The sequence below is a fragment of the Malus domestica genome, chromosome 04 (genome assembly GCF_042453785.1).
Source record: "Malus domestica chromosome 04, GDT2T_hap1".
NCBI classification, from domain to species: Eukaryota; Viridiplantae; Streptophyta; class Magnoliopsida; order Rosales; family Rosaceae; genus Malus; species Malus domestica.
In genome coordinates, this window is record NC_091664.1 from 6,278,781 (window position 1) to 6,304,894 (window position 26,114).

At 39.0% G+C, this 26,114-nt stretch overlaps 3 protein-coding genes across 3 annotated transcripts; 2 read left to right on the forward strand and 1 right to left on the reverse strand.

Moving 5' to 3' along the window:
• Positions 1-274: 274 nt before the first annotated feature.
• Positions 275-6,047, forward strand: LOC103405312 (SNF2 domain-containing protein CLASSY 4-like). The gene is made up of 4 exons (XM_029100957.2): positions 275-407; positions 919-2,741; positions 2,940-3,098; positions 3,905-6,047. Exons 2-4 carry the CDS (start codon positions 948-950, stop codon positions 5,822-5,824), a joined length of 3,873 nt encoding a protein of 1,290 aa, XP_028956790.1. The 5' UTR covers positions 275-407; positions 919-947; the 3' UTR covers positions 5,825-6,047.
• Positions 6,048-11,260: 5,213 nt separating this feature from the next.
• On the reverse strand, positions 11,261-11,988 carry LOC139194953 (secreted RxLR effector protein 161-like). The gene is made up of 2 exons (XM_070820116.1): positions 11,871-11,988; positions 11,261-11,757 (listed from the first exon to the last, which is right to left on the reverse strand). The coding sequence occupies exons 1-2, from the start codon at positions 11,986-11,988 to the stop codon at positions 11,261-11,263; spliced, it is 615 nt and encodes a 204-aa protein (XP_070676217.1).
• Positions 11,989-18,782: 6,794 nt separating this feature from the next.
• LOC139194954 (uncharacterized) lies at positions 18,783-21,985 on the forward strand. Its single transcript, XM_070820117.1, has 7 exons — positions 18,783-19,014; positions 20,219-20,299; positions 20,381-20,413; positions 20,520-20,658; positions 21,045-21,168; positions 21,347-21,489; positions 21,637-21,985. Exons 1-7 carry the CDS (start codon positions 18,783-18,785, stop codon positions 21,983-21,985), a joined length of 1,101 nt encoding a protein of 366 aa, XP_070676218.1.
• Positions 21,986-26,114: the final 4,129 nt, after the last annotated feature.

The window sequence follows — 26,114 nt, forward strand, 5'->3', positions numbered from 1 at the left end:
CCATGATTAGGGCTAGAAAGGGGAGAGAAATTAAAGAGATGTGACCGAGAAGGCAGAAGAAGAGGAAGAGAAAGGGTTTTTGCTCAGAAGAGGAAAAGGCTGGTGGGCAGCTGTCAGGAGTTTATTGGGTTAAAATACTTAATTGGAGTGCTGACCTGGTATTCCCGGCACATGAAAGATTTTCACACCCAAATTTGACCTCAATTGTCTAACTCTCTCCAAGACGGTAAGAAAAAAAGGAAGACCAAAAATTGACGAAATTGGTGCTCTGAAACTCTGTGGCTTTGCATGCTCTGAAACACTCCTCCCTTGGCGCCCTTTTAGCCTTCCCCGATTTTACCACGACTCTCTCGTTCCGTCATCCTTCGTCCTTTCCCTCTGCAGATTTCCTCCATTGTTGCAGGCAAGTCTCAACGTCTCTCTTTCTCTCTCCCTTCCTCTCTCTTTTGCTATATTCTGGGTGTTTATATTGTACATGTGCAGTTTTTTTTTATTTTTGTGTGCGCGCGTCTGTGTTCGAGGTAAAGGAGCTGACTTTTGTGATGAGTTCAAATTTTGGGGGAAAAAGTTTGGATCTTTGTGGTTATAATGTTGGGCTCTGTTTTCTGTTTTTGTATATTTTTTGTGTTTGTGTGTGTGCGATTTGATATTAAAGAGCCGAATTTCTGTAAATCTTGCGTCTTTGGTGAAAAAGTTTGGATCTTTGGGGCTAATAACTTAAAGCTTGCTTCTTTTTTATTCACTCAAAATCTTTCCTTTTCTGTTTCTGTGTGTGTACACACACACACACACACACACATATATATATATATATATATATATGTGCATGTGTTGTAAGATTGTTGTGTGTGCGCGTGTTTCTGGGTTTTGGGGAAAGAAAAAGCTGATTATTTGGGGGAATTTTCATGTTTTAGGCAGAAAAAGGTGGAAACTTTGGACTTGTTAGGATGGACTACAGCTTGCCAGTAGCAAAGAGAACCAGGCGGGGCCAAGAGTTGTACTGGAAGGAGTTTTATGAGAACTGGAAGAAGAATCGTAGGGGTGACAAGGTCAGTGTGAGTCACCCCGAAAGATATGTGAAAGAAAAGAATGCCCAGAGACAAAAATCCATTCATGGCTCCAAGAAATCGTCGCCTGGAAGTTCAGTGGAGTACACGTATGTACATGATTCTGATGAAAGTGAGGAGGAGGCTAGAGCCTATGCATCACTGGATGTTTCTGATGAGGCTGAGGAGGCCAATGCAAAGCCACCCACAAGAAGTAAACACAATAAAAGGCTTGGGAAGCGAAATTCCAGCAACGGGTCTAAGAAGTGCAGGTCCGGTTGTTCTATAAAATCCGAGTCTATAGAGGTTTCTGATCATGGTGAGAAGACCACTGCAGGTCCTTCCACAGGAGCTAAAACATGCCAAAAAATGCTTGGGAAACAAAAATCCAGTAGCGGGTCTAAGATATGGAGGTCCAGATGTTCATTGAACTTTGAGTCCATAGATGATTCTGACGATGGTGAGGAGGCCGCTGCAGCTCCCTCTAGAGGAGCTAAACGCGAAAAAAAGGTTGGGAAACGAAAATCCTGTGAAGGGTCTACGAAATGGAGGTCAAATTGTTCAATGGACTCTGAGTCCATAAATGATTCTGATGATGGTGAGGGGGCCACTGCAGGTCCCTCTAGAGGAGCTAAACGCGAAAAAAAGGTTGGGAAACGAAAATCCTCTGGAGGGTCTAGGAAACGGAGGTCTGGTTGTTCAATGGATTTTGAGTCTATAGATGTGTCTGATGGTGGTGAAGTTCCCAGTGTTGAAATCATTGGTGAAGATTCATGTGGAGAAAATGATAATGATGGAATGGATTCTATTGATATACAGAGTGCAGGATCAAAGAATGGAAAAACATCTGAATGTGGTCCACTTGATTTGGAGGATAGTGATTCTGATGTGGTGTATTTAGGTGAAGAAGGAGTTGGAGAAGGAGGAGGAGGAGGAGGAGATTTTGTTTCTGATAGCTCATATGAAACAGATACCCTCCTGTCTAGTGAAGAGGAAAGCGCTCATTCGGATGATGAGGATTATGACCCAGAAGAGTCAGAAAGTTCTGAGTTTTCTAAGGAGTCGAGTTCTTCTGGCGGAGACAGCCAACAGAGCGATGAAAGTGATGGTGAGGTGAATATCCAAAGAACTGATAAAAGGGATGCTAAGGTGAAGAAACTGGAGAATGTAAATGAAAGGGAGCGAAAAAAGGGAAGCAGGAAAGCCAGAAAGCGGGAAAGTGTAGAGGATAATGTTGAGGTGATAAAGGTGCACAATATTGATGGAAGGGAGGTTAAAAAGGGAAGTCACAAAGAGGGAAAGGGAAAAAGTGTTAAGGGTGGTGTTGAGGTGAAGAAGTGGCAGCATGTTGGGAAACAGGAGAATAAAGGGCATATGGAGAAGCTTACGAACAGACAGTCCATGTGGGAAACCAAACACTGCAATGTTTTAAATGTTCTTGTGGATTCCATCTATGAGAAGGAAGAAGTGCTACAGGAAGGGTCAGATACACTTGGGAATGAAGCTTTGAAAGATGAAAGAAATCCACCAGTAGCTCAAGTTACCACTCTTCCACTGAAGTTTACTTTTGGATCTACATCTACGCAGCCAAGTGTACCAAAGAAGCAAGAAATGGATCCAGAAGAAAAAGAACTTTGGGATTACCTTGACTTTGATCTCAAATCTTGTGAAATTGGTTCCACTGAATCACATGAGGTAGTTGGCATAAACGCATTGTTCCCATTCTGATAGTCGATAGTGTTGTATAGCCTAGTAGTGTGCATTTCACTTTAAGCGTTTAACATCATTATTAGTTGTTAAATTTGTTCAATGATCTGGTCAGTTTCTTCTACATGCATAGCTGAGTCATTATTTGTTTAGTTTTGATTGTAAGTGAATGTTTTTGATTGGCAGGTTGAGAATCAAGATCCACTCCCCACTGTTTGTGAAGAGAATGCAGCTGCCCTTTGTAAGCGAGGGATTCATCAGCTTATGCTTGATGAAGAGATTGGAAGCAGATGCAGATTTTGCTCTTACTTAGATCAGGAGATCAAGTATATTGTACCAGAATTTGTAAGTTTATGCATGTTCCTTTTAGTTAAGTCCTTTTTTTTTTTTTCATTTCCTGTAAAACTTAGATTATAGTTAATTCTTATGGTAATGCTGAATATAGAGCAACATGTATTGTTTGCAAAATTCTTTAGTTTGCATCCTTTGTTGGCAATTTTATTCATATATGTATTGAGAATAGAGCAAGGGATTGCTTACTTAGGCGGGATTTTATTTATCTTTTGGTTGGAGGGATTTGGAATGAAACTATGCTGTGTTTTCATAACCGGAAAAACTACACTTGTTATCTGTTCCTTCTCCTGTAACTTGAGTTGGCTCTTAGAGCAAACTGACAATTCAAGTTGTTGATCCAATTGTTGTCCTTTTTTTGTTATTTGTTATCATTAGATTTTTGTTGTTTTTTAGTTTGCTTGGGTACTCAAAGCTTCTGGTCTTTAACTTGACAGTGCTTTATGTATTGGTATACCTAACCTGAAATTTTTTTCTTTCTTTAGAACTAGGATTATTATTGATCTCATTGCTGATGCATTCATACTTCTAGAAGCTGCAACTTGTTGGTTTTAGTCTTTCAAAATTTCAAGTTAGTTAAAAAAATATTATTGGAATGTTTCTGGCCAATCCGATATGTTTTTAAAGAATTTGTTGACTCTAATCAAGGATACGCTTTGAATGATTTAACATGTAGGGTTTAATCTTCAGTTCGTGATTATTTTCCTTGTCTGCTTTCTCATACTGCATGCTTATCAACGTAGTTATCATGATTTGGCATTTCAGATATGTGATTGTTCCCTTGGTTATGCGCATTCCAGGTTAAGTACCCTTGCGAAAGATTTGGTGCAAGAGTCTATGAACCAGACAACCCATCTATCTTTGATGAGCTTCAATCTCTTGACTATGGTTCCGATCCCCATTCTGGCTGCAGTTCTCACGTTCATGCTGAAGGCACAGTGTGGGACTTCATTCCAGGTGTTCAAAGCAGTATGTATTCTCATCAGCGTGAAGGCTTTGAATTCATCTGGAATCATATAGCTGGTGGAATACATGTTGAGGAGCTGAAAAGAAGAAGCAGTGATTATTCTGGGAATGGATGCATAATTTCACACGCTCCTGGAACTGGAAAGACACGGCTAACCATTGTCTTTCTCCAGACATACCTGAAGTTGTTTCCAAAGTGCAGGCCACTTTTGATAGCTCCTCGCAGCATGCTGCTAACTTGGGAAGAGGAGTTCAAAAAATGGGAGTTTGACATTCCTTTTCACAATCTAAACAACACGGAGTTATCTGGTGAAGAAAACGAAGCAGCTGTTGATTTGATGATGAAAATTGATGGCCCGAAAAGCATAAACAGAGTAAACAACAGCAGAATGTTGAAGCTGTATTCCTGGGCCAAGGAAAGAAGCATCCTGGGAATCAGTTATCAATTGTTTGAGAAGCTTTCTGGGGCAGATCATTCTGGAGCCGAGAAAAAAGGCCTAGCTGAGGTAATGAGGGATATCCTTGTTGAGTTTCCTGGTCTTGTAGTATTTGATGAAGGCCACACTCCTCGGAATAACAAAAGTCATATTTGGAAGGCTTTATCAGAAATCAAAACTAAAAAGCGGATTCTTCTGTCCGGAACTCCTTTCCAGAATAATTTTCAGGAGCTCTTTAATACAATCTGCGTGGTGAGGCCTATGTTTGCAGCCTCAATCGACTCTGCTAAATTCACTGGAGATTTTCTCAGATCCCGAGCCCGAAAAGGCAACGTAGAGAAGTGGCAGTGGACTTCTGTGGCCAATTGTAGTGAAAAAGTTGCTGCTGAAAAAGAACAACATGCTACAGAGGTCAAAGAAAAGATTGCCCCGTTCGTCAATGTCTACAAGGGTTCTGTACTGCAAGATAGTCTTCCTGGGTTAAGGAACTCCGTTGTTGTTTTACACCCGATGCAGCTACAGAAAAAGTTTCATCAGAGAATTCAAGGTGTAAAGGAACAATTTCAATATGAACACTTGGAAGCTATAAATTCCATTCATCCTTCCCTCTTGCTTCACGAAGATGCATTTTCTGGTGATTGGGATAGGTTAAAAGAACTGAAATTGAATCCTGATGCTGGAGTGAAGACAAAATTTTTGATGGAACTCATTCGTCTCAGTGATGCTTTGAATGAGAGGGTTCTTGTTTTCTGTCAGTATATTAGTCCATTAACTCTTGCAAGGGATCTTCTGAGATCTCAGTTTCACTGGAGTGAAGGGGAAGAAGTGCTCTACATGGATGGAAAATGTGATATGAAGCAGCGTCAGTCTTCGATGAAAATTTTCAATGACCCATCCAGTAAAGCAAAGGTTTTACTAGCTTCAACTAAAGGATGCTGCGAAGGCATAAGCCTAGTCGGAGCTTCAAGGGTTGTGTTGCTCGATGTCACTTGGAATCCATCGGTGGAGAGGCAAGCAATATCCCGTGCCTACAGGCTGGGGCAGAAAAAAATTGTCTATGTGTACCACCTCCTCATGGATGGAACGAATGAAGAGCACAAATACCGGCGGCAAGTGGACAAGAGCCGTTTGTCTGAGCTGGTATTTTCTGATTCAGACAGGAATGATTCTCTCGAGAAGAAAATCAGAGCCGTTTCTGAAGATAAGATTTTGGAGGAGATGGCTCAACATGAGAAACTGAAACACATATTCGAGAGCATAGCTTTGCTGCATGAAGACATATATTTTGAGCAGCTAGGCCTCTCAACTTTTGGTTAAACCATAGCGGCTGTTTCCCACTTAAGTTTATACAGGGATTTTGTGTGAACTTGATTTTATTCAATATCTGATCTAGGTGTAAAGAAAAAAAGCATAGATGATGATGCACTTGAATTCTCTCTTAGTGAGAATTAGCAAAACTTTGTGACAATGTTTTGGAAATTGAGAATGTATGTGATGCAGATTGCAGAAACTAGTTGTTGATTCCTGACAGACAATATAAAGTTTTTTGGCATATATGTCATGAAGATATCATAGGATATTTCTTCTTGAATAACTTTTGTTTTTGGTCAGAGCTTTTTGTTGCATATGTGAAACTCAAGTTCTTGAATCCTAACTCTAATTGTTGTTTGGTATAATTTTTTTCTGTTGCCAACTAGAAGGACATAGAAGCTGTCCTGGGAAATATGGTAAGTTCCATTTAGTGACCTCTCAATGCTTTTATTCTTATGCACCATGTTCTCTATTAGCTATGAAATTTAGTCGTTTTTATATTTATTTTAATTGCTTGTCTAATGGCCATGTAATATCAGTGTGAAATTTATTGGCTTTAGTAGTTTTTACTTGGTTGATACGCTTGCAATGTTACAGTTATATGCCAAAAAAAGAGTTTTCATTGTGGTAATAAAGAAGGCTAGTTGTCTTGCAGCCTGTAGGTATAATTTAAAAGCGAATTCTTTCTTAGGAGTTTTATCTGATTTGCAAATTTCTATGGTATCAGAATTAAGGCATCCCAGTTGATTTTTCCTTGCTCTGTATTCCATTGTTATTTTGGTTGAAAATTATGCACATCATTCGGATTTATTCTTTGAGTAAATATATTTTTGATTTTTGAAGTTTTGATCTGCTTTTACATGGAAGTGTTTATGATTCTGTTTTCTGCCTCTTAGTTTAAAAACCCACTGCGGTGCTAGTCTGCGTAAGTGGATGGACGTTAGTCAGCAGTCTTGGCAAATATTTCTGTGAATTCTGTGGCAAAGGTAGTGCAGTTGTATTTTATCAACAACTTTGTTCTCTCTTGTGTAAAGAAAAATGAATAAAACTTTCATTTCTTTGTAGTATGCTGTGAAGAGAAAGGCTGTTGGAATTTGGGAATGTGAGGCTGAGGGAGCAAACTGAGAGTTAGGCATTTGTTGCTCTCCTCTGTTACTTTTCGTGCTGTTGCAGCTATTCGAAAATCAAAATTGGACAATGGGAGTCAGCTAAGATTTTGAAGGTTTTCGTTTTCCTGCAATCCTTTGAAAGTCTCAGCCGTCAGATCGATTAACTCCTTGGTGTGTTCTTCCTGAATAATGCCCAATTCTCGGATTCCATATTTATATATAAAGCGAGGTACATTTTTGATGCTATCTTGTTTCCAGTTAATGGGTTTCATCTCTCTGTTACTTTTGTTTTGATCAATTTTCTTAGCTTTCTTTTGCCATTGTATGCTTGAAATTCTTTTTGTCTGTATGGAACTTCTGGAAATCATTTATATTCATCACCGACTTCATATATGCAGTTTTTCTCACATATATGCAGTAGAATTAAATGTAAAAGACAACCATTTGCTTCTTTTTCATACAAATCTTTGTTTTAACTTTGGATTCCAAAATTTTGATTGTATAGGGAGAGAAACATGAATTTTATCACCTTCATGCTAGCTTTTCTATCTAATATCTCCGCGTTCTTTGTATGCTCGGTGCAAGTTACAGACTAGCCTTGCTAGCAAAGTAACCGGTACTGATAAAGTATTTGACATCATGCTGTTACTTGGTTTGTCATGACTCTTGTTTATATTCTATATATGTGTTCATATAGGTGGATGTCACGAACACGGTCTAAGTCTGGTGGTTGGGCTGCCTTTGACCTCAAGCAGCACCAGAAACAAGGGCCTTGAGCCTCAAGTTAACAAGGATCGTTTCCCACCCATACCGACCACTCTAACCTCTCTGCGTCCTTGCGAAAAATTACCGAGGAATAATGACCCTCCCGGCGGCCCTTTTTCAACAAGGCTCCCATCCGTAGATTGTCCAATTCCTGGGAAGGCCTCTCTAACTTCTAAGTTATGGATTTCTTTTTCATGCTCTTCCTTGAGGTTAAGATTAGCTTTCTTAAGTCTCGCTTCTCTGGGGGGAAATCAAGTGTCAACAGTAGATACAAGTCGTCGAATGTCGGCATTTGCGTCGAAAATTGATCAAAGAGTTGGAATTCCTGAAAAAGTTCTGCAAAACCCCATGAAGCCACCTTTCCCCGGTTCTTCTCTTCTAGTTCTAGGCTCATCCCCATCTTCCATTTTTTTCTCTAAATGTTTTAATTTATATTTTTATTAGAATGAATATATAGAATAGAACTACATTGGTTTTGCACGGATACTAACTTGGACTTTGATTTGTAATTGTACGCATTAATTATACTTATTTTTAAGGGAACTTTAACGAAAAGCACCTGGTACTGTTCATTTAACGAAAAACCACATTTTTACACTAAAAAGTCAATCATGGTACTATTCACTTTACCCTTTATTTTGTCCTTATCATTAAAACTCAAAGTTTTCAAGCCATTTTCATTAGTTTTTCTTATTTTTAAAGTTTATCGTATCTTCACAAAACTCTCATATATTTATAACATTATACTAAACTTTTAATTCACTCCGCATAATTCCGGCTGTGATCACCTTAAAATATTTTCTTAAGCCCAAGTTTGCCCTCGTAATTATTGCTTTAAAATATGAAAAAAACCCTTTATAAAATAGAATAAATAGTTCCCAACAAATGAGGATACGACACATGACAAAACAACAGTCAGAACTCTGCTCCACAATCAGAGACAAATCCCTAAAAATAAGGGGCCTATACCTATAGGAGAAGTAGTTCTCTGCTCTACAATCAGAACTAACTAACAAGAAGTTCATCTCCGGATCCTTTTGGTAAGGATTCTGGGAATCCGTTTATCGTGTTCGTTCATCGTACATTGTACGGTCAGTTTTTATCAAGTACTGTTTATATTTATTTTTAAATAAAAATATTCAAAATAATTTCTGACCGCACGATGTACGATAAATGAACATGATTTATATATCCTCGGGATCATCACAAAGAGGATCCAGACTCAACTAACTAGCTTTTCTACACGTGCTTCCGCGCATGTGAAAGGTTTTTTTTTTTTTTTTTTTTTACACGCGACTTAGATGTATTTATCTACGTAAATTATTTCACTAGATCACTCTTGCGCTTGGAACTTGTCATTTTTTTTTTCAACCAAGCACGTTGGTAGTATCCCACGGTTTTTTGTTTTATTTTTGTGTGTAGCTATCACTTTAGCGAAAAATTGTAACATTACATCTTTTTTAGCAATTAAATTTTAGATTAGCTTTCGTGTCTGCAATAATATTTTTTTTGTTTTATTCACACGATATGTACATCTAAAATTTTGGTAGTTTTGTGTGAAGAAAGTGAAATAAGAATCCTTTAAGATAGACATCGTTGTTTGTATATTGTTGTTCAAAAGAATCATTGAAAACAGTAATATAAAATAAGGGTCCTAATTAAAATAAGTAACAAAATTGCTTAGAAAGTTTAGAAATAACATTTGCACTTTGTATATTATTTAGAGATGCAAATTGTGCATTTTTTTTCATGAACGTATGTTGGAAGTTTTCACAAATTGGTCATGGAACTTTTTGCCATATAAGGCTATTGAATCTTTTCCAACTTACACGAATTCAAAATTATTTTTCACCACCCCTCTAAGACCATCTCTAACTCCGTGGGATAAAGCTTAAAAATTTAAGCCAGAAAATTTTAAGCCATAACTATTGGAAATTATATATTATAATATGAAATATTGTAATATATAATTTTAATAATTGAATGAAAAATAATGTTAACCAATTTCTTAGAAAGGTTATGTTGTTTAGGTGTATTCTGTTGATAAGTGATGTATACTTATAGATGAAAAGTTACATCTCCTTAACAAGAAGTACTTGGGTTCTATATAAACTCATGAAACCATTATCATTAAGATATAGAAAATTAGAGTTTATTTTTACTCTTGAGAAATAGGGTTTCCCCACTTTGTTTCTCAAATGATTCGTGTGTCAAATTTCGAGTCGTATCTTGAGAGTATGGAATATATAAAGTTCGCCAGAGTCCGAAGATTGAAGTGCTTTGACTTCGGATTATAGATTGTTGAATCCTGGGAGATAGACGCCTATCGAACTACAAGCACAAGAGTAGGGGCGAAATTCTATCTTTAGGACATTGCATTTATGCAAGCCTCAATCTCCAAATTTGTCAGTTTTTCTAACTTTATCTCTAGTTGTTTATATTAATTTCATATATAATTGATGTTGTGACTTTCTTTATGATTATTATCATTGGAATTATGTCGTTATTTTTCATATTTTCTAATATTGCTCCAACAATAACTCAGAAACTGCTTTTCTCCTCTAACCTTTATGGTTTAAAATTTTAGTCTTGTTGTAAGCCTATTTAACTGAGCTATTCTAAGGGAATAGAGAGAGGGAGGCCGGTGGTAGTGAGAGAGAGAAGAGAGAGATTTAATTGTGAGGTATGTGTTGTATCACCCTATTATGCCTTTATTTATAGTAGTAGGATAGGTTAAATCCTTACCCTTTTAGGATTACAACTCTAATAGGATATTAACTACTAAAGGGAATATTCAAAGATATCGCTAGATACACTAGGATTTACACAATCACATTCATATTCTAAATACGACCGCAACACTCCCTCTTAAGTGTGTAAATACTCAACAAACCATCACATTAGATCTTCATCAGATAAGGTAGAACAGTTGATGAAGTTGGTGGCACAACGGGCGAATGCAAGTTGCAAACTTAAGAAAGTATGCATTGGTAGTAAAACTCACAAAACCTCGCTATGGTAAAACCCAAGGTGGGAGAAAAACCCATAGGCTAAGGAAAAAAGTGAGAAGTATACATAATGTCTAAAACAAACGTCAAACAAGACGAAAGTAATGAACTCAATGGAGTATGATCATCCCAGAATGGGTGCCTCATCAAACCTCGTTAGGTAGCAAAAACCCAGTAGGAAAAAGAATACATTAAGATTAAGTGAGTATGCTTTATGATACTCCCTCTAAGTTAGACATAACTTCCAAATAAGAGAACTACAAGCAATTCAACTCAGATAATTTACGCATACCGATTCCTTGGACGAGCTTTTGAAAAGTAGACTTGGGCAATAACTTGGTGAAAAGATCGGCCAGGTTGTCTTGAGAACGGATTTGCTTGACTTCAATGTTCTGATGTTGTCGTTGCTGGTGAGAATATAAGAACTTCAGTGCTATGTGTCTGATGTTGTCTCCCTTGATGTATCTCTTTTTTAACTACTCGATACATGATGCATTGTCTTTGAAGATCGTCGTAGGAAGGTTAATGACGGAAGTAAGACCATTAGCGCATCAAATATGTTACATGACTGCTCTCAACCAAAAACACTCACGCGATGTTTCATGCAGGGCGATAATCTCAGCATGGTTTGAAGAAGTCGCAACTAGCGTTTGCTTGGTAGACCTCCAAGATATAGCTGTGTCTCCAACGATAAAGACATAGCTCGTTTGAGAACGTGCCCTATGTAGGTCAGAAAAATATCTAGCATCTGCGTAACCAACAAGGTGAGAATCAATCTGAGAACCGAGGGGGGCGGCAACACTCGAAGATTCACATGTATAGAACGAGCCCAAATTAGTCGTACCCTTGAGGTAATGGAAAATGTATTTAGCATCATTCCAGTGCCTGCGTGTGGGCGCATTGCTGTATCTAGTTAAAAGATTAACGTCGAAGAAGATATCGGGTCTAATGCATTGAGCCAAGTACAGTAAAGCCCCAATTGTATTTAGGTATGGAACTTCGGGTTCCAAAATCTCTTCCTCACCCTTCTTTGGACGGGAAGGATCTTGTTTAGCATCTAGAGTCCGAACGACCATAGGTGTACTCGAAGACTTCGCTTTATCCTCATTAAAAATTCGCAACACCTTCTAGGTGTGGTTCGATTCATGTACTATAGGATTTCATACAAACAATGCTCGATCTCCAGGCCAAGACTGTATCGAGTTTTCCCAATATCTTTCATCTCAAATTCGGATTTCAAGTGCTCAGCAATTTCCTCAAGCTTTGCGAGAATTCCAATGAGGTTCATGTCGTCGACCTAAACTGCAACGATTGCAAATCCGGAATGTGACTTCTTTATGAACACACATGGGCATAATTCGTTGTTCACATAACCCTGACTTGTCAAATATTCACTCAGACGATTATACCATATCTACCTGGATTGTTTCAATCCGTAGAGTGATCTCCTTAATCTAATAGAGAGAGTGTTCTATGGTCTTGAACTATTTGAACCAGTCAATGGAAGTCATTCTGGAACTTTCATGTATATTTCCGTATCTAAATCCCCATAGAGATACGCAGTTACCATGTCCATAAACTGCATATTTAGTTTTTCGGAAACTACTAAACTGATTAGGTAGCAAAATGTTATAACGTCCATTACCGGGGGAATACGTCTCCTCGTAATCAATCACAGGGCGCTGAGAGAAGCCTTGCGCTATGAGACGTGCTTTGTATCACACTATTTCATTCTTCTCATTACGCTTCCTCACAAAAATCCACTTGTACCCAACGGGCTTCACATATGGTGGAGTATGAGTTATAGGTGCAAACACCTTACGTTTCGCGAGCGAATAGAGTTCGACCTGGATTCCTTGTTTCTAGTTTGACCAATTCATTCTAGTTGACCAATTCATTTTATGTCGCCATTCATCAACAGAACGTGGTTCAATGTCATCGCTAGACATGATGTCAATAGCTACTGTGTACGCAAATGCATTGTCGACGATCATCTCATTCCGATTCCAAACCTCATCCAATACGACGTAGTGAACTGAAATCTCGTGATTCTCGGGAGGTCAGTTTGTCTCGCCTAAGACATCACTGTAATCTAGAATAACCTCATGCGTTGGAACAGATGAGTGAGCAATGGTCGGATTTAAACTAGGGTCACTAGTTGGTGCCGATTTCCTCTTCTAAGGTTGTGAATCTTTTGAACCAAGGGGTCTGCCATGCTTCAGGGTTGAAGCAGATGATTGGCTAGCTGCCAGTGTACCGGGCTGTGTGGAAGGTGCGGTCTCCCCGTATTCGGGGACGGTCCAACCAGTTGAATATCAGAGTGTGCCACAAACAAAAGTAGAAAATAGAATATTATTAAAAAAAAATGCCGAAACGACTACAAAACTCCAAGAGGCTACATTGTGCATGACTTATTCCACAGAGCTATGAAACATTATATTTACAGTGAACAAACCTAACCGTAATACTAATAGGCTAGGCCTAAACTAAACTTATAAGAAAACCCAAACAATATAATACCTAAAATACTAATATATTCCAACACCCCCCTTCCCCGATCAAACTTATGTCGGTATACGACATGGGTTTGCAAACAAGCAAATGCGGACTGGATTCATTAGGTGGACTAGCAGGCATGCAAACTTGACTTGACTGACTTGACTTAACTTGACTTGACTTGACTTGACTTGACAACTAGCGAACTGATTCTAATTCCAACTGGCTAGTGTTGAGAGTATGAAAAGAACCCGTCACTAAATGGACGAGATTTCTATATCTCAATTGTAACTACGACCAAACGAAAACAAAGTACTACCACTTGAGTGGTCACAGATCCAAACACTCGAGTGACGGTCACAAAACAATTCCAAACAAGCCAACCAACAATTCATGCGGGCCTAAAACAAACTTAACCATATTTTCTTCTGGCCCGCGTGAGCCTAAAAACCTTTTAACCTTTTCCTTATTTTTTCCCTTCATTCCATTTCTTTTATTTTTCTATAAACAGTAATACCAACAAAACAAGTAGCAATCGGGTCAAACTGGTGGTGCAACAGCGACGAGCAAGAATGGGCAACAACAGGATTTTAAGCAGATACAGTGGTCAGCGTTGGTAGGGTTCATCAGGTAAGTGGTTCCAGGCGGCAACGAGATGGTGATGGTCTGGTACGATGATCAAGTGGCTATGGGGTAGAGGGTTGGTCAGGCAGGTGCTATTCTAGGCTTCACGGTGGTTCAGGTGGATGTCGAGATGATATGCAGCAGCAGCGGGTTTGTGGCTCGATGACAGAGTAGAGTAGATGCAAACGACAACTTTGGTGTAGGTTTAGGTTTTGGCAGATAACGAACGACGAACGGTTGCAACGAGTTTGGGGTTCTAGGTTCAGCGCGGAATGCCTCCCAAGTCCCAAGCAAACAAATTCAATTTTTTTCTTTGTTTTCAAAAAACAAAACCCTAATTAAAACAAAACTAATACTGAAGAAACAAACAAATCGATATCAACCCAGAACAGATTAATTCCCGAAGGATTTAACTTGCTCTGATACCAAGTTGAATATCAGAGTGCGTCACAAACAAGACTACAAAATATAATATTATTAAACAAAAAGAATGCCGAAACGGCTACAAAACTTCAAGAGGCTACATTGTGAATGACTTATTCCATAGAGCTACGAAGCATTACATTTATAGCAAACAAACCTAACCCTAATACTAACAGGCTAGGCCCAAACTAAACTTATAAGAAAACCCAAACAATATAATACCTAAAATACTAATATATTCCAACACGACCTTCCCAGGCGGGATGGTGATGTACGCGGGGTACATCTATCATTACATGTGCATTTGCAGTGGGTATATGTGATCTTGTCACCTTAGCTAGATTAGTAAAAGCATTCGGCATGCTCTAAGCAATGCTATGAAGATCTATAATTCGGCGCACCTCAGTTTCAGACTGAGCAGTGCAGGGATCTAAATGAGACATAGTGGGAGCATACCACTACAATTTGCGGTGTTCTCCAGGAACTTTAGCATGCTTATCTCCCCTTAACGACGAGAAGATTGTCTCATCAAAGTGACAATTCGCAAAACGTGCAGTAAAGAGATCTCCTGTCAAGGGTTCTAAATATCAAACAATTGATGGCGAATCATAACCGACATAGATTCCTTTTTTTCTTTGATGACCCATTTTGGTACATAATGGCGGCGCTATTAGCACGTAGACTACGCACCCAAACACACGTAAATGCGAGACGTCAGACTCGTATCCAGTAACCAACTGTAACGGTGAATGAGGTTGGGTAGTGGTGGGCATCAGGCGGACCAGCATAACTGCGTGCAATATTGCATAGTCCCAGGCAGATACTGGCAGTTTGGTTCGCATAACTAAAGTATGAGCTATCAATTGAATGCGCCTTATGAAAGCTTCTGCCAGGCCATTTTGGGTGTGAACATGGGGTACATTAGGGGTGGGTTCGGTTTAAATCGGTTCGATTTTTTGCCAAAACCGAAACCAAACCGAAATTTTGGTTCGGTTCGGTTCATTTTTTTTCAGTTTTTTTCGGTTCGGTTTTTTCTGGTTCGGTTTCGGTTTTTTGTTTTTTTTTTTCAAAAAATGAAAAACATTGAAATTTTAAATTTTAACATATCCAACACAATCATAACATAAGCACTCTAACTAGAATCAAAGACAATGAAAATAAACATATAAAGTTGAACTAAAATCATCAATCAAGTCTTCCAAAGTCCAAACTAACAACCTCACAACACAAAAATCGTACAAATGACTTAGAAAAGTTAAATTGTATGATGTTGTTGAAAGATCAAGGTTGTTTGCTTGTAACTGCATGTTGACAACTTGATTAGTAAAATGCGTGGGTGGATTTATTTAGTGTGTGTTGGATTCTTTTCCATCACAAATTACCCAAGTAATCTACCCGAAATAAATGTTTACGGATTCTGTTACATGTTATATGAGAGTAGATTTGGAAAAGAAAGCTGAGGCAGAAGTAGACAGTGCTATAGAGATGGATGTAGGTACTTCAGAAGGAGGTTTGGTTCCGGAACCTTATATGAGGGATAAATAATAGGTTAGGGTTTAGAGTTTTTATAGGTCTTTTTTAAATATTTTGAGCTTAAAGTTTGGCAACACATTGTTTAGCACATTTTAACTTACAAATTGGGTTTAGAAAATAATACCCAAAATAAATAATTAAATAAAAAACTTAATTTAATTAATTCAGTTCGGTTCGGTTTAGTTCGGTTTCTAGATCACTAAAACCGAACCGAACCAAAAGAATTCGGTTCAGTTCGGTTTTTTCGTTCGGTTCGATTTTTTCAGTTTCGGTTCGGTTTGGTTTTCGGTTTGGTTTTCGGTTTTGTTCGGTTTTCGGTTTTTTGAACCCACCCCTAGGGTACATGATGTTCCACATCAATCCCTATTGACATGCAATAATCATCAAAAGTCTATGTCGTAAACTCTCCAGCGTTATCCAGTCGAATCAACTTGATCGGATAATCAGGGTGGTAAGCCCTTAACTTAATAATGTTTCGGAAATGCAGCGTTGCGTGTGGACAACAGGCAAACATGTGACCATCGTGTCGATGCATCAACCAACATCATAAAATATCTAAATGGTCCGCCTATTGGTTGGATAGGTCCACAAATATCCCCTTGAATCCTCTGAAGGAACTTAGGAGGGTCGTGAATAATTTTTGTAATCGAGGGTTGAGAATTCAACTTCCCTAAAGAACACGATTTGCATGGCGGGAATCCAACGTAGGGAGGTGAATGATGCACATGTGACGATTTGAGGATACGGCACATCATGTCACGTCTGGGATGTCCCATACGATCATGCCAAAGCAGCAAAGTGCTCTGGACCATAGCGGTACGATTGCATTAGTACATAAGTTTCGGTACGAATGTATCAATACATAAGTTTTGGTACAAGTGTATGGACACATAAGTTTCGGTACAATTGTATCGGTACATATGTTTCGGTACAATTGCATCGGTACATAAGTTTTAGTATAAGTGTATGGACACATAAGTTTCGGTACAATTTTATCGGTATATAAGTTTCGGTACAATTGCATCGGTACATAAGTTTTAGTATGAATGTATCGGTACGTAAATTTTGGTACAAAATGTCTCGGAACATGACTATAGTACAAACATAGGTATGTAATATGCATATATATATATATAATTTACGCACATTGAAGAATATATGATATATATATATGCTTTTTTTTATTATGGGAACTTAATAATAATTGTCAAATAATATTTATTGTTTATGATACAAATAATGGTAAAAATAAATAGTAAATTAGCATTTTTGAATATCTATGCCTTAACGTACCTAAAGCTAAAGGTTGTAATGAAACGTCACCATGCCTTCAAATGTACCTAAGCATTTAAGGTGAAATGCACCCAAGAATCCAATAAGAAAAAACGTACCAATAAACAACAATCGCTCAAAGCTATAGTTTGGGTTCTGCAAGTGGAGGTGCACAAAATTTGTATATATGCATTCCTATTGCTATTCAAATTTCTTTTTCCTTGGAATTTAAAATCTCGGATTCGTTTTAGGTGCACCAAAACTGGATGCTCTTGGAATTTTCTATTCTTCATTGCACTTTTGAATCTGAGTACGAATTTCTCCTTCAATAAATTAAAGTAGTTTAATAAGATATCACATAGGGAAACAAAAGATCAAAGCAAAGTCACCAGCACAACAATCAAAAGTAATAGGAAAAAAAGAGAAAGTTGTAGTAATGATCCTTCAATTTTAATCCAATTAGAGCAATGGTTTCTTAACTAAAAATTCATGACTATTGATCCTTAACTTATCAAAATGTGCATCTATAGTCATTTTCCTCAACTTCGTCAGAATTCTGTCAAAATGAGTCATGTTGGAAGGATCGTTACTACAACTGGGTTAAAGTTGATAGACCATTTCTCCAATTAGGTTAAAGTTGAGGGACTATTTCTCCAATTGAGTTAAAGATGAGGGATCATTGCTACAATTTTTCTCATTTGATTTTTCACATTTGCCCATTGATTCAGCTTCACGTGCCACACACGTGACTCATTTTGATAGAAGTGCTAACGGAGTTGATGAAAAGAACCACAACTGCACATTTTGATGAATTAAGTGATCAATGATCATGGATTTTTAATTGAGGGAGAGAAATTAAGGAGAAAGAGAAATTGAGGGCTTGTGGTTGTGATTTGTGAGCGCCATAGAGAATAGGGAAGACAAAGGGTTTGCGCTTGGAAAAGGAAAAGGTGGGAGAGGTGGTTGGCAACTGTGATTGGGTTGGTATACTTATATGGAATGCTGACCTGGTATCCCAGAGACGGTGGAGTTTTCACCTAATTTTGACCTTCTTTCACAAACTCTCTCCCCCAGACACAGTAAGAAAAAAAAAAGACCAAAAATTGACAAGGGGCTGAAAGACTCTCTTTTACTCTAGCGTGCATGCTCTGAAACACTTTGTCCCCTTGGTGCCCTACTTCCGATTTTACCACAAATCTCCTTCGTCTTCATTTCCCTTTGCAGACTCCCCTATTATTGCAGGCAAGTTTCTCTTCCTCTTTTTCTCTCTTCCTCTATCTCTCTCTCTCACTCTATCTCTATTTCTCTGTCTTTTGCTATTTTTGGGTGTTTATATATATGTATGTGTGTGTGTGTGAATGTAATCTTTATGTAATGTAATTTTTATGCGTGCGCATATGTGATTCGAGGAAAATGAGCTGACTTTTTTACCATTTCAATTTTTGGGTGAAAAAGTTTGGATCTTTGTGGGGTATTCAGTTAGGTTACATCTTGCTCTGTTTTCTATTTTCTTTTATCCCTCATGTTCTTTCCTTTTCTTTGTGTGTATATGTATATGTATGACGAGAAAGAGAAGGTTTGGGTTGGATACAAATGTTGAAGTTAATAGAAAGAAAAATGTTCATGTTCATTTTGGTCAGAATTCCAGAAGTGTGGCACAAAGAACTCGTTAACAAATAAATCCAAGAATTAAAAAAAAAGAGTACCGAATATGTAAATGATAGAGGAAAAACTATGTTTGACGAGCATGATGATATTCACAAAAAGAAAACTAAGTCTGTTGATAGAAGAAACGATGAAGATGATGAAACCTGTGGTGGTTGGTGGAATGATATGCAAAGAGTACACACGAAGAATAAAGAGGAGAAACTTACTAACAGACAGTTCCGTGGGAAACAACAAGCTGCAATGTTTTTAAGGTTCTCGTGGGTTCCATACATGAGGACAGATAAGTGCTACCGGGAGAGTCAGATCCTTTGGGTAGAAGCCCTCAAAGATGAAACAAATCAACCAGTAGCACTTATCTAAATGTCTAAATGATAGAGGAAAATCCTAAGGTATACTTGATTGATTTGTTTCATCTTTGATAGAGGAAAATTCTATGGTCTGCATGTTGGTTGGATAAGTCCACAAATATCCCATTGAATCATTTGAATGAACTTAGGAATGTTGTGAATAATCTTTGTAATCGAGGGTTGAGTATTCAACTTCCCTAAAGAACACGCTTTGCATGGCGGGAATCCAACGTAGGGAGGTAAATGATGCTCATGTGATGATTTAAGGATACGGCGCATCATGTCACGTCCGGGATGTCCTATATGATCATGCCAAAGCAACAAAGTGCTCTGGACCATAGCGGTACAATTGCATCAGTACATAAGTTTCGGCACGAATGCATTAGTACATAAGTTTCGGTATAAGTGTATAGACACATAAGTTTTGGTACAATTGTATCGGTACATAAGTTTCGGTATAATTGCATCGGTACATAAGTTTATATCGGTACGTAAGTTTTGGTACAAAATGTCTCAGAACATGACTATAGTACAGACATAGGTACGTAAAGTCATTGTTCGCAGTATGACTTTCTAACGATTTTCAATTTTTGTGCGAAACAGTTTGGATCTTTGTGGGTTTTTTAGTTGGGTTGCATCTTGCTCGGTTTTCTATTTTTGTACAATTTTTGTGTATGTTTGTGTCCGATTTGATATAAAAGAGACAACTTGCTGAATTTTTTCGTTTCTCTGGTGAAAAAGTTTGTATCTTTGGTGGTTAATAAGTTAAAGCTTGCTTCTTTTTCCCTCATGTTCTTTCCTTTTCTCTATGTGTTTATCTATAGGTATGTCTATGTGCATGTGTTTTTTGTGATTTTGGTGAACAAAAAGATGACTTTTTTGGGGATTTTTCATGTTTTGGGTTAAAAAGGAGGATCTTTGAGGTTGATAGGATGGACTAAAGGAGCTTTCCATTAGCAAATAGAATCAGGCGAGGTCAAGAGTTGTACTGGAATGGGCTTTATGACAAGAACCGGAAGAATAATCTTGTGGGTGAGTCGGCCAATGTGAGTTAACCCGTAAAAGATGTGGAAGACAAGGATGTCTGGAAACAAAAATCCACTCATGGCTCGAAGAAATTGTTGTATGGAAGTTCAGTGGAGTACGTGTTTGTAGATGATTATGATGAAAGTGATGAGGAGACAAGAGCCTATGAATCACTGGATGTTTCTAATGAGGCTGAGGAGGTTAATACAGGTCCTTAAACACCAACTAAACTTAAGAAAATGCTTGGGAAACGAAAATTCGATAACGATTCCAAGAAATGAATGCCTACAGATGATTTTGATGATGGCAATGAGGCCACATCAGGTACCTCCACAAACGCTAAACTCAAAGAAAAGGTTGGGAAACAAAAATCTTGTGAAGGATTTAAGAAATAGAGGTCTAGTTCATTTAGGTATCGTTTGGTATGCAGACGGGAAGGGACATGATATGACGAGACGAAACGGTGAGGGAGCAAAGATGCTTTCGGATGGGAAAAAGGAGGAAGAAGAAGGAGACGAAGATGTTATAATTTTGTGTTCCACGGATGTGGAACAAGTCGTTCCAGGGGGGTGAGGTGGAACGAAAATTCACCCAAAACTCGTCCTGTGGAACAGCGCGTTCCACCCGTTTTAGGCGCACCAAACGTGGGACGGAACGCCTTGTCCCACTCCGTTTCGTCCCGTCCCACTTACCAAACGGTACCATGTGTTTGGTGATGGTGAGGATTCGTGTAGAGAAAATTATAAGATCCAATGGATTTTGATGTGGTACATAGTGCTGGCTCAAAAAACGAAAAAACATCTAAATTTGACTCTAAGAAAACTGAGAATTTTGGTCCACTTCATTTAGAGAATAATAATTCCAACATGGTTAATTTAGGTGACAAGGAATGAGAAGAAGGAGGAATATGTTTTGCTTCTAATAGCTCACATGAAACAGAGACTCTCTTGTCTAGTGAAGAGGAAAATGTTCATTCAGATGATGAGGATTATGACCTAGGAGAGTCAGAAAATTCTGGGTTTTTTAAAGAGTCAAGTTCACCTCGAGAAGACCAGCAGAGCAATGAAAGTGATGTTGAGGTAAAGATGCACCAAAGTACTGATGAATGTGATATTGAGGTGAAGAAAGGGAATATGTTAATGAAAATGAGAAAAGAAAGGGCAACATTTTAATGAAAGTAAGAGAGTGGGAAAGAGGAAACATGTCGAGAATGAGAATGTTGAAGTGAATAAGGGGGAAAGCTTTAATTGTAATGAGGTTAATAAGGGAAGTAGGAAAGGGGATAAGGGGAAATGTGTTGAGGATGATAACATTAAGGTGAAGGGGGGTGGGACTTTTAATGATAGTGAGGTTAGGAAGGGAAGTGGAAAAGTGGATGTTGGTATGATGAGAAAGAGAAGGTTGGGGTTAGATACAAATGCTAAATTTAATAGAAAGAAAGATGTTCTTGTTCATTTTGGCCAGAATTCTAGAAGTGTGGCACAACAAACTTGTTCACAAATAAGTCCAAGAATTGAAAAATAGGGTATTGAATACGTAAATGGTAGAGAAAAAAATGTGTTTGACGGGCATGATGATATTCACAAAAAGAAAACTGGGTCAATTGATGGAAGAAACGATGAAGAGGATGAAACCTATGGTGGTAGGTGGAATGATGTGCAAAGAGTACGCATGAAGAATAAAGGGGAGAAGCTTTCTAACAGACAATTCTTATGGGAAACAAAAGATTGCGATGTTTTTAAGGTTCTTGTGGATTCCATCTATGAAAACAGAGAAGTGCTGCGGGATGGGTCAGATTCCTTTAGGGATGAATCCCCCAAAGAAGAAACAAATCAACCAGTAGATGGCGCTACCGGACGGGTCATGTTTCTTGGCAACGTTTTAGCACTAGTGTAAGATTATGGAGGCATTCATCAAAATAGGAATCAAAGATGGAAAAGTCACCCACAAATACCTCAATAATTCATTCCACCATGTCAAAACAAAAAAAAACAAAAACGCTCATCATGTATCTTTGAAAAGTTGCTGGTGCATTGCATAATCCATACGTCATTCTTCTATTCCCGAAAATTCCAAAGGGGCATGTGAAAGTTGTATTTTCTTGATCTTCTAAAGCTATTACAATTTGGTTGTAACCAGAATAACCATCAAGAAAACAATAATATTGATTTCTTGTAGGTCTCTCAAGCATCTGATCAATGAAGGGATAAGAGAAGTGATCGTTTCTTGTTGCATCATTAAGCTTTCAATAATCAGTACACCCCTTCCAACCTATGACCATTCTATGAGGAATCAATTCATTTTTTTCATTCTTTATTGCGGTAATACCTTATTGTTTTGGTACTACATGTACTGCACTCACCCATTTGCTGGCAAAGATCTGATATATGACCCCAACATCCAACAATTTCAAAATTTCAGCACACACCACTTTTTTCATGTAAGGATTGACGTGCCTTTGAGCTTTCTATGGATGACTTTGATTTCTATTCAAGTAGTATTTTATGCATTCAACCCCTTAATGTCGACAATTGTCCATTCCAAGGCTGTTTTGTGTTCACTTAGTACCCGTAGTAGTTTTTCTTCCTTACATGCACTTAGATCAATGTCACCCCATTCCTACCTTTGAGGAGTTGACCTCCAAGATTTAAGCTTTTGATCTTCAGAACCCTCGCACCTCCACCACTATTGCCGCTTCGCAAACTGCCCTCATTACTACCCATCAACCTTGTGCTTCTTCTCAGTCCTCTGGCAGTCGCGGTAGCAACTAGAACGGCCATCCCCAACGGAACAATGGTCTGCAGCGTAATACCTCCGGCTGGCGTCCTGGCAGGAATACCAATCCCCACAATCAACAACAACAATGGAATGGGCCTCCTCCATTCAATTCTCAGCAACCTTCTCCGCAACCTTGGCATGGGCCCTCTAATCCTCCTTATTGGCCAGGCTTGCGTGGGTTTTCTGGGCGCCCCACCTTCAGTTTACTGGGCCACGACCCTTGGTGCCTCACTTGCTCCACCTCGCAGCATAATGCTGCATACTGTCCACACCGCTATGGCGGCCCATAACCTTTTCCCCCATTTGCGGGCTCTCAGGTGGTTTCTTATCAGGATCCCAACATTTGGTTTCCCGACATCGGCGCTACCCACCACATGACTGGTGATCCCAATGCCCTTCCCCACCCACAACCTTATCGTGGTCCTAATTCCGTTCAATTGGGTAATGGTGATTCTCTAAACATTACATCCATTGGTACAATTCTTATTTCTCTTAACTCTATTCCATTTAGTCTTCGTAATGTCTTTCTTGTTCCGTCCTTACGTAAAAACCTCTTGTCTGTTGCCCGCTTTACACATGATAACAATGTCATTATTTGTTTCTTTCCGTCCTTCTATCGTATTTATGATTTACACACCAGTGCTTTATTGTTTCAAGGCCCATGTAGAGATTGCCTTTATCCATTATCACTCTCCTCACCACAGGCCCTTGCCGCTTCATCCTCCACCCTTTGGCATCACTGTCTCGGTCACCCTTCGTCCTCAATTTTGTCTCGTCTTAGCTTTAGTTTAGGCTCTAAGTCATTTTCTTCCAAGTATTTTTGTAAAAGTTGTGCTTTAGGCAACTCCACACAACTTCCTTTTCAATTAAATAATGCAAGGGCTACTACTCCATTTTATATTATACATTCTGATATTTGGATGTCCACTACTACCTCTGTTTCTGGCTTTTGTTATTACGTACTATTCACTGACAATTACACTCGCTATTCTTGGATTTACGCCATGAAAAAGAAGTATGAAGTCTTTACACATTTCCAAACCTTTGTTGCAATGGCTCGTAACCTATTTAACGCATCTATTAAATATTTACAAAGTGATGGTGGCACCGAATATGTCAATCACTCATTTTCTGAATTTTGTCGTCAATTAGGAATACAACACTGTCTTTCATGTCCCCACACCCCAACAAAATGGCATTGCTAAGCGTAAGCACCGTCATATCGCTGATATGACTCGCACACTGCTTACTGCAGCTCATGCCCCACTCACCTTGTGGGTGGAAGCTGCGCTCACTTCTGTCCACCTCATAAATCTTCTCCCCACATCTACCCTCCACTGGTCCACTCCTTACACACTTCTATTTGGTGGGTCACCCACTTACTCCCACCTACATACCTTTGGATGTATGTGTTTTCCATACCTTCGGGATTATATTCATGATAAACTAATGCCACGTTCCATTGTGGGTTACAATGCCTCTCATAACGGTTACAGGTGCCTTGATCGGACTACTGGACATATTTATATCTCTCGCAATGTGGTGTTCAACGAGGCTGCTTTTCCTTTTGCAACCTCTTTCGGCCAACCACCAGCCACCAGCCACATATGTGGAGCTGGAAATCCATCTTACTGTCGTCCTACCATCTTCTTGTTCATTGCATGTCCCTTCCTCTCTTGGTCCCGTGGGCCCCTCCTCCATTGATAGCCATTCAATGCCACATGTCAATGAACATACTCCTGCTGCTTCTTCACCTCAGCCCCAAGCTACCCAGTCACAACCGCCACCACATGTGCTTCCATCTCATCTTATGGTCACTCGTACTAAAGATGGCATGTGCAAACCCAAGTCCTAGACTGATGTCTCTATTCGATATCCTCTTCCTTATGCTCTTTCAATTTCGCTTACCACTGACGAACCCACATGCTTTACACATGCCACTCGCAAACCTGAATGGCAGGCTGCCATGACCGAGGAAATTAATGCACTTCTTAAAAATAATACTTGGGTTCTTGTTCCACCATCACCTACCCAAAACAAAGTCGGCTGCAAGTGGGTTTATCGCATAAAACGGCACACTGATGGTAGCATCGACATATACAAAGCACGTCTTATGGCAAAAGGTTTTCACCAACAACCAGGAATTGACTACGATGAAACTTTTAGTCATGTGGTCAAACCTGCAACTATACGAACAATTCTCAGCCTTGCTGTTTTCAATCATTGGTCTGTTGGTCAACTCGACGTGAAAAATGCTTTTCTACATGGTCATTTGAAAGAGGAGGTCTACATGTCACAGCCCCCTGGTTTTATTGATCCTCAACGTCCTCATCATGTTTGTCGTCTCACCAAGGCACTTTATGGTCTTAAGCAGGCCCCTCGGCCCTGGTTTCACCGCTTTAGCTCTTATCTATTTTGCTATGGATTCCTCCAGAGTAAAGCTGATAACTCAATCTTCATTTATAATCACGACCATCATCGTATGTGGTTACTCTTACATGTTGACGATATCGTCTTAACTGGCAACAATCATTCCCTCTTGCAACACTTTGTCACGACATTGGGTCATGCTTTTGAACTGAAGGACCTCGTACCCTTTAATTATTTCTTGGGTCTTCAAGTCCACACCAGTGCACACGGTATAAATCTTTCCCAAGTCAAATATGCCTCTGACTTATTAATAAGGGCCAACATGTTGGAGTGCAAACCATGTTCAACCCATGTTGCTGCCAAACTGTCCTTGTCATCCCATGATGGAGTGCCTTTGTTTTCTCCAACTGAATATCGCATGTTAGTGGGCTGCTTGCAATACTTAACATTAACCCGCCCTGATATATCGTTTTCCGTCAACACTGTTGCTCAGTACATGAGCAACCCCCTTTCCAAACATATGTTGGCAGTCAAACGCATATTACGCTATGTTAAAGGCACCATTGATCAAGGTTTACTTCTTCGCCCCCAGCCTGCTTCCTCTTGTATCTCTGCCTATTCAGATGCGAATTGGGCTGGGTGTCTTAACACACGCCACTCCACCACTGGTTATTTAATCTACCACGAGACTAACTTAATGTCTTGGTGTTCCAAGAAGCAACCTATTGTCTCTCGTTAGAGCACCGAATCTGAATATTGTGCTTTATCTCATGCATGTGCGAAGACAACCTGGCTCACCTACTTGTTCCATGAGCTTGGCGTCAACACTTCATTCCTCGTCTATCTTCACTGTGACAATCTCAGTGCAACGTATATG

Coding starts and splice junctions, on each gene's coding strand:
- LOC139194953 (XM_070820116.1), bottom strand. CDS start 11,988: ATGAACCTCATTGGAATTCTCGCAAAGCTTGAGGAAATTGCTGAGCAC. Junction 11,758..11,870: donor TGGCCTGGAGATCGAGCATT/GTTTGTATGAAA, acceptor TTCGGACTCTAG/ATGCTAAACAAGATCCTTCC.
- LOC103405312 (XM_029100957.2), top strand. CDS start 948: ATGGACTACAGCTTGCCAGTAGCAAAGAGAACCAGGCGGGGCCAAGAG. Junction 2,742..2,939: donor GTTCCACTGAATCACATGAG/GTAGTTGGCATA, acceptor TTTGATTGGCAG/GTTGAGAATCAAGATCCACT. Junction 3,099..3,904: donor AGTATATTGTACCAGAATTT/GTAAGTTTATGC, acceptor TGCGCATTCCAG/GTTAAGTACCCTTGCGAAAG.
- LOC139194954 (XM_070820117.1), top strand. CDS start 18,783: ATGTTTGACGAGCATGATGATATTCACAAAAAGAAAACTAAGTCTGTT. Junction 20,414..20,519: donor TGGCAATGAGGCCACATCAG/GTACCTCCACAA, acceptor TTTGGTATGCAG/ACGGGAAGGGACATGATATG. Junction 20,659..21,044: donor GAACAAGTCGTTCCAGGGGG/GTGAGGTGGAAC, acceptor TCTCTTGTCTAG/TGAAGAGGAAAATGTTCATT.